The sequence below is a fragment of the Panthera pardus genome, unplaced genomic scaffold (assembly GCF_024362965.1).
Source record: "Panthera pardus isolate Hobbes unplaced genomic scaffold, ASM2436296v1 HiC_scaffold_22, whole genome shotgun sequence".
Classification (NCBI taxonomy): domain Eukaryota; kingdom Metazoa; phylum Chordata; class Mammalia; order Carnivora; family Felidae; genus Panthera; species Panthera pardus.
The window spans coordinates 2,460,513-2,475,903 of NW_026526788.1; the positions used below are offsets into that span (position 1 = coordinate 2,460,513).

Here is a 15,391-nt window from a genome sequence, read left to right on the forward strand (position 1 = left end):
CCGATAGGGTATACACTAGCCATCTGTGACTCCTTAGCTCTAGTAATGTGGTTAGTATATCCAAGGAACTGAGTTTATTGTTATTATTATTAATAGTATATATATATATATATATGTATATATATATATATATATATATATACATATATATATATATATTTATATTTTTTAATGTTTATTTTTGAGAGAGACACACAGTGAGAGTGGGGGAGAGGCAGAGAGAGAGGGAGACACAGAATCCGAAGGAGGCTCCAGGCTCTGAGCTGTCAGCACAGAGCCCGACAGGGGGCTCGAACTCACGAACCGTGAGATCATGACCTGAGCTGAAGTCGGAGGCTTAACTGACTGAGCCACCCAGACGCCCCTAGATAATTTGTATGTATTTTTAAAGTTTATTTATTCTGAGAGAGACAGGGAGAGAATGAGAGGCTGAGGGGCAGAGAGAGAGGGAGAGAGACAGGATCCCAAGCAGGCTCCTTGTCGTCAGCGTAGAACCCAACGTGGGGCTCAAACTCACAAAACTGTGAGATCATGACCTGAGCCTAAATCAAGAGTCAGACGCTCAACCAACTGAGCCACCCAGGCGTCCTTTGATAATTTATATTTAAACAGCCACATGTGGCTAAGTGACTACATATTGGACAGTCCAACCTTAGATGTTTCATCTCTTAGAGAAAGACTAGAATCACCCACCCCAGATTCTCCTAACATCCTCCCCAGCGTACCTGACTGAGACCTTCAAGCTCCAAGCAACGGGGTCTAAGTGTTACTACTCTCAAGTATGTTTGAAAACATACTTGGTTTTCTTTTCCAGAAAAAGAACCTGAGGTAAGGGCAAGAACAAGCACAGTGCTCCACACAGGAAAGGTAACGCCATCGCCACGTGGGAAAACACAAACGTTTTACATCTTTACTGGGGAGTTGTTACATCCGCACAACCATTTTTCCAAATTTTCGAGCCAAGATTTATGCATTCCAGTGCGTTCAAAGCTTATCTCCAGCAAAACTGTAAGTAATAATAATAATCAACAACAACCAGTGGAGATGGGGTGGGGTGGGGGGAGCTGTTGGGTACAGGTGAAACAACACTGGCCGAATGTTGACAATTTTTGAAGCTTGGTAACGAGGACACAGGGATTCTTTACACTGCTCTGTTACTGTCTATGTGTTGAAAAATTCAAAATAAAAAGTCTTTAAAAATAAGTGTCCTTAGCGGGGGCTCAGTCGGTTGAGCATCCGACTTCGGCTCAGGTCATGATCTCACAGTTTGTGGGTTCAAGCCCCGCGTCGGGATCTGTGCTGACAGCTCAGAGCCTGGAGCCTGCTTCAGATTCCGTGTCTCCTTCTCCCTCTGCCCCTCCCCCGCTTGTGCTCTGTCTCTCTCTCTCTCTCTCTCTCTAAATATAAACATTTAAAAAAAATAATAAGTATCCTTAGACCTCACACATAATGTATAGAACAAAAGTGCTGGAAAGATGTAGCACAGAACAGAGAGTGGATCTAATTTTTAACATCACGTACTTAATTTTCTTTTTCTTATTTAATGGTTTGAAAAGGTGATACATTCAAGTACTAAAACAAAACGAAACAAAACCAATCTACAGTGCATCTCTATCCCTGTCTCCATCTACTCAGTTCTAGCTGCCCAGACCCCTTCAGAATTTCTCTGCAAATATACAACTGTATTTTCTCCTTTTTTACTCCTAAAGCAGCACACTGTAGGATTATTCTGTATGTTGTCTTATACTTAACAACATATTTTTATTTAATTAAGTAATTGATTTATTATTTATTTGAGAAAGAGAGAGAGAGAGAGCGTAAGTGGGGGAGAGGGGCAGAGGCAGAGAGAGAGAGACAGAATCCCAAGTAGATTCCATACTCAGTGCAAAGCCTGACGTGGGGCTCGATTCCACGACCCTGGGATCGTGACCTGAGCCGAAACCAAGAGTAGGATGCTCAACTGACTGAGCCACCCAGGCACCCCTGTTTTAAGAAATCTTTTTTAAGTAATCTCTATACCCAACATGGGGCTTGAACTCATGACCCCAAGATGAAGAGTCATACGCTCTGCCCACTGAGCCAGCCAGCCACCCCTCTTAACAACTTACTTAAGACATGTTTCCACCTCGGTACCTGGAGAGGGCATTCCTTTTTAAGCTGCATGGTATTATACTGTGCATGCGCACTGAAGTTTGATACGGTTCTGGGTAGTTTCCATTCCTTTGCTGATACAAACACTGCTTCAGCGAAACCCGTTCAAATATTCTGTGTTTCTTCCTTCTTCTTTTCCTTCTGGTATTCTCATTATGATATGTTACACTTTGTTTTTAATGTTTATTTGTTTTGAGAGAGAGAGAAAGCATGAGTAGGGGAGGGGAGAGAGACAATCCCAGGCCGGCTCCGTGCTGTCAGCTCGATCCCAGGACCCATGAGCCAAAATCAAGAGTCAGATGCTTAATCGACTGAGCCACCCAGGAGCCCCTGTTACACTTTTTACAGTTGTTCCTCAGTCCTTGGATATTCTGTTCTGTGTTTGTTTGGTTGGTTTTCAGTCTTTGTTTTCCTTGCTTTTCGGTTTTCAAGGATTCTGTTGATACATCCTGAAGCTTTCCCCAACCAGGTCCAGTCTACTAAGAGGCCCATCAAAGGCACTCTTCATTTCCACTACGATGTGGGCTTTTGTGAGTTGCTTTTATATCTAGCATTTTTTTTTTTTTTTTTTGGTTCTTTCTTAAGATTTCCATCTCTGCATTACTGCTGCCCATCTGTTCTTGCGGGCTGTTTTCTTTATCCGTTAGGGGCCTTAGCATTTTAATCATGGTTGTTCTCAATTCCCAGTCTGTTTTCAATTCAACGGACACTGTCATGTCTGGTTCTGATGCTTGCTCTGTCTCTTCAAATTCTGTTTTTGCCTTTTGGGACGCCTTGTCATTTTTTTCTTGGTGGCTGCACATGGGGTTCCCAGGGAAGAAAGGAACTGCTGTAAATAGGCCTTTAGTGATATGGTGAGGGCGGGGGAGCAGGGCTGTACTATCCAATGAGGAGGTCTGTCTTTAGTGAATTTCAGGAGTGTTTCTCAGCTGTTTTCGCCCCCCTCGGGTGGGACAGGCTGGCTAGAGTGGGCTGGGGTGGGGTATTCCCTTCCCCAGTCAGCTAGGCTCTGATGATACCCCAGTAGGTTAGGCTCTGGTTAACTAGTCTCCCCTGAGGGCGGGCCTTGTTAAGAAAAAGAGTGCTCAATCCTCTTTCAGGAAGTACCTTGCCCTGCCCCCTGCTGGAAGCCTCTGGGGATTTTCCTCTGATACTAGGAGAACCTAGAAGGAGGTATATTTCACAATATGGTGAGTGATGAAATTTGAAGTGGGGTTCGCGAGCTAAGAAAGAATTCTTGAGACTACTTTAGTGCAAAAAGGTGATTTTATTAAAGCACGGGGACAGGACCGTAGGCAGAAAGAGTTGCACTGGGGTTGTGAGGAATGACTGATTATATACTTTTAAGTTTGTGGACGTATAGATAACGGAGGTCTCCAAGGAGTTTTTGGATGCTGAAAGCAGGGTCTCCCAGGACCCTGAAGATTTAGCTATTGTCAAGGTAAGGTTGCTTTTAGTTTTTAAGGAAGTGTCAACATTAAGCATTAAGGCAGCCATGAACATCTTGGGGAGTATTACACTGACATCTGTCAATGGGCTGCAGGCTGTAAGGGCATTTAATTTAAATGACATTTTTCTTGCCTTTGTTTCCCTCATCAGTGGGGGTCCCCCTGGAGTTAACTCTCAGAGTTTTGGGCACTGAGCCTCCAGTGAGTGTTCAGATTTCTCTGCCCCAGCACTGCTTTCTACCCTAAACTTCTTTCTGCTCTAGTAAGATAAGACATCCTATATCTGCCAACTGGTCTCTTCAGTCTGGAGGCAGACCCCACCTGTGCCCCACCCCCACCCCCACTTGTGGATCCAAGAAGACTGGCTGCTTTTTCAGTCTCTTCAGCTTTTACTTATCAGGACAGAGGGAGACTTCTGGGCTTACATGCAAAACCGGAAACTAGAAGTGTTCTTACAAACTTATTTACAGGGGCCTGGGTGGCTCAGTCGGTTTAGCCTCTGACTCGTGGTTTTGGCTCAGGTCATGATCTCACAGTTCGTGGCATTGAGCCCTGACTTGGGCTCTGTGCCAACTGTGTGGAGCCTGCTTGAGATTCTCTCTCTCTCCCTCTCTCTCTGCCCCTCCCCTACTGGCTCCCTCTCAAAATAAATAAACTTAAAAATATCTGATTCATAAATCACATAAGTTTACGGAGTAAATTTAATTTAGGAAGTATGCTAATATTTTTGTAGAATAAATCTCCAGAAATGGATCGTAGGGTCAAATGGTTTGTATAGTTCTGTATTTTTAAAAATGTTTTATTTATTTTTGAGGCAGGGGTGGGTCAGAGAGAGGGGGACAGAGGATCTGAAGCAGGCTCTGTGCTGACAGCAGAGAGCCTGACGTGGGGCTCGAACTCATGAACCATGAGATCATGACCTGAGCTGAAGTTGGATGCTCATCCGACTGAGCCACCCAGGTGCCCCATAGCTCTGTAATTATTTCCAATCTGTAAATATCGCCAAAGTGCCAGTGACCCAGTTTACTGTAATTCCCCCTAGCAATGGCTGAGGCTACACACACACAAATATTTTAGAGACACTTCAACATTGGCGTGGATCCTGTAACTTTGAGGGACATGTTTAGCTAGAGAGGGTAAGTCAACATATTAGGTAAAAGTAATCAAATGTGACATTTAAGACATAAGCTCTTGTCCTGCAATTTTCCTACTTAAATGACACCTACTCACCTGTTTAGAAGGCTCATCTAAACAGCTAAGTGATATGTATCTTCATGCCCAGTGAAATTTCTTCAAGTTTGAGACTGTTTGATTTTGCCAATTACAAAGAATTCAATAATGTACACGTCAGTGTTAATGGGGCACCTGGCTGGCTCAGTTGGTGCAGCATGTGACTCGATCTTGGGGTCATGAGTTTGAGTCCCACATTGGGCATAGAGATTACTTAATAAACAAAGAAATAAAATATCTTTTAAAAAACCCAAATTGGTGCTAATGCAAATAATCTGGTTTTATTTATCTCATTAACTCAAATCTGCCACTTTAAGGAAATGATAAATTATGATATCCTCTGTCAAAACACCATTAACTTTAACAGAATACTTACAACTGTAAATGGATAAACCTTTGAAATAAAGAGTGATCTATACTAGTGAGATGTCAACCATCAGACAAAATCCAATAATCTAGCCTACTGGCTCAGAAGCCAGCCCTAGAAGAAAGTCTGTCTGAGTTCAAATCCCATCTAGGCTACTTATGGGAACTCTTTACAGGCTGAATTACTTGCAAATTACTTAACTTCACAAAACCTTAATGCCTTCAGAGACTGATGTGAAGATTAGATAAAATAACCTGTTAAAGGTGCTGTAATCATGGATAAATGGTTCTCCAAAGGAAGGTTTGCATGTTGTTTATCATACTTGAATTTTTTCCATGTCAAATATTTTGATTCTCTTTTTTAAAATGTTTGTTTATTTATTTTGATATATATAGAGAGACAGAGAGAGAGCACGTGTGAGCGGGGGAGAATCCCAGGCAGGCTCTGTGCTGTCAGTGCAGAGCCCGATGTGGGACTTGATCTAACAAACTGTGAGATCATGACTTGAGCCGAAATCAAGGATCAGACGCTTAACTACTAACTGAGCCACCCAGGTGCCCTAAATATTCTGATTCTTATTGATGGAGCCACATGTCAAGAAAATTTCATCTTCAGAAAATGTACAAAGAAACACCAATTTGAAAGAATTCTGTGTATTAGTAGTGGTAGGGTTAAAGGTGGAGTGTAGAGAATGTTGCTTTGGCGTTGAACAGACCTGGCCTTGAGCACTGCCTCTCATGCTCAGTGGGGAGATGCTTTGGCCAAACAGCAACCTCTCTGTCTCTTTCCTTAGCTGGACAAGGACTAGAACAATTGCTATCTTCCAGAGTTACTGTGAGGGTCAAATGAGATAACGCCTGGAAAGGGCCCGGTGCAAACTAGGACCTTCATAACCGAGAACTGTCATTAGTTATTCGAATCATCCAGTCAATAATATTCATTAATCAGCATTTATCAAGTGTCTATGTTATGCCCAACACTGCTCTAGGGAAGCCGATGAGAAAAAATGAAATGCAAATATTCTGTATATGTGGTGTGAGATTAAAACATACATGTGTTTCTCAGGGGCGCCTGGGTGGCTCCGTCGGTTGGGCGTCCGACTTCGGCTCAGGTCATGATCTCACGGTTGGTGGGTTTGAGCCCCGCGTCGGGCTCTGGGCTGACAGCTCGGAGCCTGGAGCCTGCTTCAGATTCTGTGTCTCCCTCTCTCTCTGCCTCTCCCCCACTCGCGCTCTGTCTCCCTCTGTCTCAAAAATAAATAAACATTTAAAAAAATAAAAAAAAATAAAACATACATGTGTTTCTCAACATAATGGGAATATATTTAACATACATGTATCTTGCATGTCCCGTACAACTGTGTTAAAGAGTAAAATGGAATGGAGAGGAGGGTCAATGGAACGCCTCCCTATCTCTTTTTGTAAGAGCTCTAACTGTCCTATATAAGCTTAGAGTGACTAATTCTGATTTGAGGGCTACAAGCCAGCTGTGTCACACTGTCTGATTTTTCATTCTCACTGTTTGGGGACCGAAAGAAATGAGAATGTGTCTTATCATTTCATTATCATTATTATCAGGCCCCGCGCACCTCATGAATGACATAAGCATGACAAAGCACACACACACCATCATAGACCGATATTGCTAATGGATACCGATACAAAAATGTGAATGAAGTCTTCATTAGAATCAGGCAGTATATTAAAACAATTATATATTGTAACCAAATAGAATTAATTCACAGGGTGTAAGTGTGGTTCAGTGTTAGGAAATCGATTTTAAAAACTTATCCAATTAATATGACGTAGAAGAAAAATCACGATGAGCTCAGCGGACGCTAAGATTCATTTGGTATTTCAGAATGCATCCCGGACCTAAAAAAAATAAAAACAACTGTTAGTTAACAAGAGTAGGGAATCACTTCCTTAACATAATGACCAAAAGCCAATGTCAGGCTTCAATGGACAAATAGGAAAAACGCTCCTACCAGATACACATCCAGTATAATTCCTAATTCTTAGGGAGGAATATCAAGCAAAAAGAGTGATGTAACCTAGTTCTGGATGTTCAACTTAATACAGATACTAAGAAAACTACGTAAGATGTGTAAAAATTGAAATGAGGCAAAATGATCTTTATTTGCAGGTGATGTGATTATATACTTGAAAACTCCAAAGAAACAACTGGGAAACTATTAAAACTCATAACTTAATTAAGGCACTGGTTGCAATATGTGTAATTAAAAAACAGTACGTTTCCTACCTACAAACAGTCAGAAAACATAATGGAGGTAAATGTTCCGTTCCCAAAGCATTAACAGAGGAAGTACCAAGAAATAAGCTCACCAAGAAACGTGCAAGATCTACCTGAAGAGAATTTGCAAATGCTACTGAAACATGGAATAACTGCTTGTATACCTGAATAGGAATTATACAGTTCAAAATTACAAAGATATCGATTCTCTACAAATCAGCCTACAGACTCAATATGATTCCAATCAGAATGCCGACTCTTTCGGGGGGGTGGTAGAGAACATCATAAAATTATTCAAAATGCAACTTGACTAATAAGTATGTGAAACAGGGGAAGAATGAGGCCAGTGCCACGTTACTAAATTATACTACAAACCTACAGGTAACTAAAACAGCTTGATAATGGCACACAAATAGAAATATCAGTGAGACAGAATACAGAGCCTAAAAATGTACTCAGATACACACCTAGCACAAATGTAATATATATTTTTTTCTTTTTAATGTTTATTTATTTTTGAGAGGGAGACAGAGCGATCAGGGGAGAACAGAGAGAGAGGAGGACAGACGATCCAAAGCAGGCTCATTGCTGTCTGCACGGAGCCCGATGTGGGCTCGAACCCACGAGCCACAAGATCATGACCTGAGCCGAAATCAGGTGCCCAACAGACTGAGCCACCCAGGCACCCCCAAATGTAATGTATTATTAAAATGGCACTTCTAGTCAGTGAGGAAAAAGGACAATTCAAAACTGTGAAAACAACGTGCTTATTGTGGGAAAATGGGATTCTTACATCATTCTTTAAAATGAACTATAAGTGGGAAAAAATCAAATATTAAAGTGAGCAAAAACATGACATTTTTAGAATCTGGGTAGGGTAAGAATCTGACTGGTAAGGTCTTTCAAAGCCTGATGGAAAACAGAGAAGAAAAAAAACCCAGGTATACCTGGGTTCAATTAAAATTTACTATACTACAAAGGTGCCTGGGTGGCTCAGTTGGTTGAACATCTGGCTTTGGCTCGGGTTGGAGGGTTCGAGCCCCACATCCGGCTTTGCGCTGACAGCACAGAGCCTGCTTCGGTTTCTCTCGCTCTGCGCCTCTCCACCTGTGCTCCTTCTCAAAAATAAAAAAACATTAAAAAAATTTTTTAATTTACTATACTACATAAGTAGATAAATAAATGACAGTAGGAAACACTGATAGCATTTCGTACTCATGAATTTCCCAAGTATTCAATAGAATCCGGCAAAATGGTAACACAAAGATAATCTAAGAATGGCAAAGAACATAAACGGGTAGCTTAAAAAAAATACGAAATTGCTCACCTCACTCATAAAAATTAAACGAAACTAGGTACTAGTTTTTCACAGATAGGATTAGTAAAAATAAATAAATTGTATTACTAATAAGAATAATCTGATTATTTAAAACTGGATGAATGAATGTGGACAGGTACTGTACATAGTTGGGACGAGGTAAAATGGTTCAACTTGCCTAATGAGCAATTTAGCAATGTTTGCCTAAATTTAAGGTAGAGTTTGGTAGAGCAATTTCTAGAAATGCATCCTATAGACATATTCACGCATGTAAGCAAAGATATACCTACAGGGAACTTTTTTCAGGAGTTTTTGTAATCATAAAAACCTGAAGCCAACAAAGTATTGTAATTGGAAAATGCAAAATCATGATAAATCCATTCAATGTGACTGAATACTGTTTAAATCACAGGAAAAAAAAAAAAAAAACAAAACCCAAAACCCAGTAGGTGTAGCTACAGGTATTCACGTAAAAGTCTTAAAAATACTGAATTGGTGAGTAAAAGCAAGATACGGAACAGTAATGTATACTACAGTCTAATTTCTTTTTTCTTTCTTTCTTTTTTTTTTTAAAGTATTTATTTCTAGGAGCCCTATGTGGGACTTGAACTCAATGAACCGTGAGATCATGATCTGAGCCAAAGTCGGACGCTCAACGGACTGAGCCATCCAGGTGTCCCCAGTCCAATTTCTGAGGGAAAAAAATGTACGAGAAACTCTTCTGAGAGGCCACCTCTGGTGAGTGGGTCACCGGGCTTGGGTGCAATGACCCTTTTTACCTCCCGCCTTTCTGCATGGGCTCAAGCTTTCTTAATAAGCACGAATTAATGACCCCACCTTTCTTGCCTCCAATATTTGAAACATCTTCCGTGTGTCCCTGCAGCCCATCCTAGCCTGTGCCTCAGGTACTCCCGTTTCTGTGTCCCTGCTCACCTTTGCTCTTCCTTTTCCTTTGTGCATTTAAATCTTGTCCATCCTTCAAGGGCCAGCTCCAAGGCCAACAAATCCATGAGGACTCTCCAAACTTCTCAAAACAATGCTGCCCTCTTCCTTCTCAGTATTCCCACGAAATTACTGAGCACGAAAATGACAACACACAGGGCTTTGGGGTTTTTTGCAACGCTGTCTGCACTCAATTATTTAATTGACGTAATTTGCATCACACTGTTGTGTATTTCATTTCCTTTCCAACCTATTTTTTTCCAATTTTTTATTCTCTATTTTTTCCAAGTCTCAAGCATTTCAGAGAAAGCATGCTCAAATTTATTTTGTCCTCCCCACCCCGCATTATGGTCCATGTGAGGCACGGCATTCAACAAATACTTTTACTTCTTAAATCAATCATATGTGAAAGCTCCCTCAGGATCTGTATGTATTAAAAAAACAGACCCTTGTCATTTATGTTCCTAGGTCCTGGGTCACATGGCCGACATTATATTTCCTTCATTTAGGATGTGCAGATGGCATCAAACCCACTTTTTAGAGCCAATTCACACTTTGTGTGTCTGAAATTTCCCACTCAAGAGAGTCCCCCAAAAACAGATCTGATTTGATCACAATTCGGATAGTAAGCAGAACACTTATTTCAATTAGCTAACAGCTTCCTACCTATCATCCCCATATACAAAAATAAACCAAAAAAACAAAACCTGGGCTCATGAAACAGTATTTCAGTAACAAGAATGTAAGAATACTGAATCCTAATTAAAGAAGAGAGATATAACATTGTAATACCAATTTTATCCAGCGTAAGAAAAATTTTAAGCTTTATTTTGATAAAACATTTCAGATTCCCTCGTATCACAGCCTATCAATAAGCAAGATGTACATGTACTGATTTTATCCTACATGTCGAGCCCCAAATTCCCAATCCCAGGTAAGCAAGTTGCAAAATACAAGTGCCGATAATTTAACTATAGGTAGTATTTTAAAGAAAACTGAGTGTTCAGCACTTTAAATTCAATGAGGCTTTAATCAAAGAGAGACTTAATACCACAGGGTGTCTTTTTTGCAACAGTAATGAATTCAATCAAGTCTGTGATTCCAAGCTCGAGCGACAGTGTTCTGTTTGAGGCAAACAAGCAAAGGCAATCAACTCTTCGGTGGTATATTACAGCACGTACTATGTATTTTTGGACAATTTCATTCCATTGTTAGCACTTGGGAATCTAAGGAAACAAGAATTAGAGAAGAGCACTGACTCCACTTTGGGGAATGCAATGTAATGGCTCTGTCTTGGCACAAAGGTACACTGTAACACTGGTGGTGGTCTTTGATCAACTTCCCACGGTAATTGAATCACCAACAACTATAACTCTGATCAAGGAACACACAGATTTTACCAGAAGAAAATTCTGTACTTCCAGTTTTAAAAAGCAAACGGTTCTATGAAGACGCAACCATTTGAATTATCTGAGTATATACATTTAAGTTTTTACAACTTCATGCCTTAAGTTTTGACTTCCAAAGTATCATTTCCTGGACCCAACATCAAATATTTACACGCTATGTGTTTCACACAATATAATTTTAGAAACCGTAAGTTGCACAAAGTAATCGTAAAAGTTTTTATCAAATTCATGTTTCCAGTGATCTTAAAAAAGACAATTTATAGTTGTTTTTTTTTTTTTGTTATCTAGAAAATCCTAACTGTATGTGAAAAATTAATCAAAGAAAATCTGTAACTCTGACAATTTTCCACCCTTAAAAGGCATCGCTAAAAATAAATAAAAGGGCTCCTCTGCCAATGAGTAATGACGTCAAGGAGCTTCGCAACCGTAAGCCACTCTTGGAAGCAATTTTAAGTTTTACCTAATTTCCAGTCTTAATATCACTATTTTAATTCAGGAAAAAGATATGACCTTTTGAAGTCCGTGGCATCAGAAATGGCACTTTTGGACAAGAATCACAACTGAAAGCTAGTGGAGAAATGAACCTGAGCACAATTTCTCTCCACGGATGAGAGATATGCTCAAGGTACAGTAGAAACAGTAGTTCAGAAACCTTGGGAGGCTCAAATATCTTGAGCTATTTTTGTTTCACTAAACAATCTGAAGTAAGCATTATATTCACTTTTAAGAATAAAGGAAAATATAAAACATGAAACATGCAGTAGGAGTCACCAAAAGTTCGTTTCCTCCCTTTGCTTTGGGCACACTGTCTCACTTTTTTGTTCTCTACTTTGTTACAAAAAAAACCAAAAGCAGATCTCTGCTCAAAGCAGTCATACTTGAGAACACTATAGGGTGTGCATATGATTTTTTCTCTTTTCCCATCCACCCAGACCTGAAATCTACATAAATATTTCCATGTATACTTTTCTCCCATTTGCATGAAGTCTGAGCCACTATATAATTTACACGGAAAAAACCGGGGGAGGCAGCTAAAAATCACTGGCGGTTGCCAGGTTCCTCAGTCTGTCCTGCTTCTTTAATCATTTTTATTTTTTTAATATGATAAAGACAAAAGCTCCAGCTGGAAATTCACACAGTTCAGGAACATGTTGAAAATGTTTTTTACCATAGTCCTTAAGATTCAAGTAAATGCTCCCAAATCAAGTATCATAAAGCTGCTAATTAGCAGCTCAAAATAATCAGCCATTCAAATGACGTTGGAAATGTTTGCTGAACTGTTTTTATGAAAGCTCCCCCTTGTATTCTAGAAGGTTCCAAGTACTGGAGTCCACAAACTAGCCACTTTTAAGAAGGAATTCTTTTGACCAAAATGTACCCTAAAACCAATCTTCTCAATTCCTTTCTTTTCCCAAAGTTGTTCAATCACATTTTAAGGTGGGGAAGTATATGAACCAGGGTGTTTTGTATGGAACTGTACTCTTTAAGAAACCTAACATTTTAGTCAACGGGGAAACTTCACAACGTACTTAAACCCTACGTATTTTAGATATGATTTCTCTGTGCTGCATAAAATATACTGTAAGGAAGTGTGTTTTGACTCAAAGGATACACTGAAATGCTGCAGTATGACAACATATTCTTAGCATAACTTAAAAGGAAAGCATGTATTTTAACAATTCCAATGTTTTGTCATTGGGGCTTAATTGGAACTTTCTTTTCTTTTTCCTTTTGATTCTGCATTTCTGCATTTGAGAGGGCATCTTTTATTTTTAAGCTGTGTTTGAGACTATAAAGAATATGCTAATGCAACTTAATATATAAATATAAATAATATATGAGCAACATATACGTATACATATACCCACGACGCGAGCATCAGACCACTGATGTTGTACTTTCGGGGTTCACACGAATAAGTCTAGATGCGTTCCTCAGGTCCTGGAGTTGCTTGGCAGGTTTCCCCACACCTTCCTCAAACCTTTTCTCCACCACGGGGAGGACGGTCTCATATAGAAAGGATGCATTCTGTCTGATAAAGGCCTTTTTCTCTGGATCCTGCTCACACCGAAGGCTATAATCCACATGCTGCACAGCGACCAAAATGATCTCCACCAGGCTCTCCAAAAGTACCATGTGCAGCTCGGGGAAATACAGCTTCAGTGCCTCTTCCAAGAAGCCCATGGTCTGTTTGGTAAAAGCAACCACCGTGTAGCTCAGGTTCACCCAGCAGTCGTCCCCGGTGTACTGCTCAAAGTTCCTCACCCCACAACTCTTCATCTCCTCTTTGAGCTTGCCCAGGGCCTCTGGAGTCATCAAGTTCATCCTCCTCCACATCTCCTCAGAGTTGCGATGTTTAGTGGCTTCGATGATAATTTCTTTGTAACTGTGCAAGGCCCCTTGGATGTCTTTCACCAGAAGGGCATGGATGATGAAGGTGAGGTCCAGTCCGATGTCACCCAGTTGCTGACAGTGCTCCTTGGCCACTTTGACACACTCAGCCGCTGTAGAGAGGCTCTCCTTACTGTCAAACACCTGCTTGCTAAAAGCATCCACGAACATGCCCATGGCTGATCTCGCCCAGACCACAAAGGCAGAGTAGCAGCCACTGTCAGTGCCTGCAAAATCCGTCTCGAATTCCCTTGCAGTCTCAAGAAGGCTCGTAAAGAAGACGTGGCATAGCTTATGGATGTAGAGTAAAGTGGCACCCTCGATGCGAAGCTGGCGGATTGCGGTATGCACAGCTGCTGCCCTGTTTCTCAAAAACAGCTCACAAGCCTTTGTGCACTGGCCAAGCCGGATTAGTTGAGAAACTGCCCTTCGGGTAGCCTTGGGACCACCTCTCAGGGAACGATCTGGGGAGAGTTCAAAAACTAGCACCTCCGTGAGCTGTCGGACGCGCTCATCCACTTTGGCCCTTAGTTCTTTAACAGGCGGTGGGCTGGGCTTATCTTCCAGGTAATGGTTCAATTTGTCCAGCAGGTCAACGGCCCCTTCAAAGTCCCTCTGGGCGATACAGACATCCAGGTCTTCAGGCAACTCCTGGATCCACTCCATTGAGAGGTCCACCTTCTCTTCTTCTACCTCAGGAACAGCTGGTTCGTCGTCGTCTTCGTCCTCAAATGGGTTACTGGCCTTGGAAGGCACCTGCGGTGGCCCTCGTGGGGCCGCTGCCTCCTCCTGTTCCCTGCGTCTTTTTTCACTGAGGGCCCTCTTGGTTTCCTCCAGCACTTCCAGCCACTCTCGTTTGATTTTAGCATTTTCCGCCTGAAAAATACGGCTCTCGGGAAACATTAGCAGCTTGAACATGTCTTTCATGGGCGGGTTGTCCTTGACATTGACCACGGCCAAACCATCCAGGGGATAGAGGGCGTTGTAGCGATACATCCCACGCCTCTGAGGCAGCCAGGTGGCCACCAGCAAACAGTCGTTCATGAGAAAGCCGTGCACCCGCTGCAGTTGGGCCATGTGGTCCGCCTCGTATTCCACCAAATCCCCGTTGTACACCAGGTACTGCCCCGGCGTCTCCAGCAGGTGCCTGCAACCTTCCACCTTCTCAAGCAGGGTGGTAAGAGTGCGCTGCTTCCCTTCCTCGCCCGGACCCGCACCGTCGCGGGAGGCGCCCCCGGGTGTAGGAAAAAAGCCAGCCTGGCCCCGCAGGTGGTCTCGGCCCCCCGCGCCACCTCCTCCTTCCTCTCCTCCAGAGGCCGCGGCGGCCCCGGCGGCGGCGGCGGCAGCCGGGAGCAGGGTAAGCGGAATGCTCTCCAGACTGCTCTTCTGCTCCGTCAGCAGATGGCTGAGCTGATACATCTCGCTCTCCAGGTAGGAGATCTCGCGGGCAGTCTCTATGAACTGCCGGTAGTTCTGGTAGACGTTGCGCTTCAGGTTTTGCGCCGTCTCCTCCGCCAGCGCCTGGATGCGCTGCCGGTGCTCCTGCAGGTCCCGGTCCCCGTCCGACTGCTGCGAGAGCTGCTTCACGTACAGCCGGGCCTCAAAACCCCCCGATTCCAGCTGCCGCCGCAGACGGCTCGCCCCACTGTCCGACATCGCCATCGCCATTTCCCCCCGAGTCTCACGCAGTCGCTGTCACTACCGCCTCCGCGGGTGCCGCCGCGGTCGAGACCCACCCAAGTCCCGCGGAGCTCCAGGGCTGAGGAAGCAGGACGGAAGGGAGACGAGTACGCCTGCGCCCGGGGCTGAGTTTCAGACTGCGCCTGCGCAGGGGCCGAGCGCAGACAGCGCGCCTGCGCGGAAACGCCAGCGGCTAGGGCTC

At 42.7% G+C, this 15,391-nt stretch overlaps 1 protein-coding gene and 1 long non-coding RNA gene across 2 annotated transcripts; one reads left to right on the plus strand and one right to left on the minus strand.

Moving 5' to 3' along the window:
• The first annotated feature begins 390 nt into the window (after positions 1 to 390).
• LOC128779092 (uncharacterized) lies at positions 391 to 11,517 on the plus strand. The gene is made up of 2 exons (XR_008425022.1): positions 391 to 1,008; positions 9,343 to 11,517. It is a non-coding gene; the product is annotated as an uncharacterized LOC128779092 (long non-coding RNA).
• Positions 6,828 to 15,331, minus strand: EXOC8 (exocyst complex component 8). The gene is made up of 2 exons (XM_019419017.2): positions 12,987 to 15,331; positions 6,828 to 7,070 (listed from the first exon to the last, which is right to left on the minus strand). Exon 1 carries the CDS (start codon positions 15,175 to 15,177, stop codon positions 12,997 to 12,999), a length of 2,181 nt encoding a protein of 726 aa, XP_019274562.1. The 5' UTR covers positions 15,178 to 15,331; the 3' UTR covers positions 6,828 to 7,070; positions 12,987 to 12,996.
• Between the last annotated feature and the right edge of the window lie 60 nt (positions 15,332 to 15,391).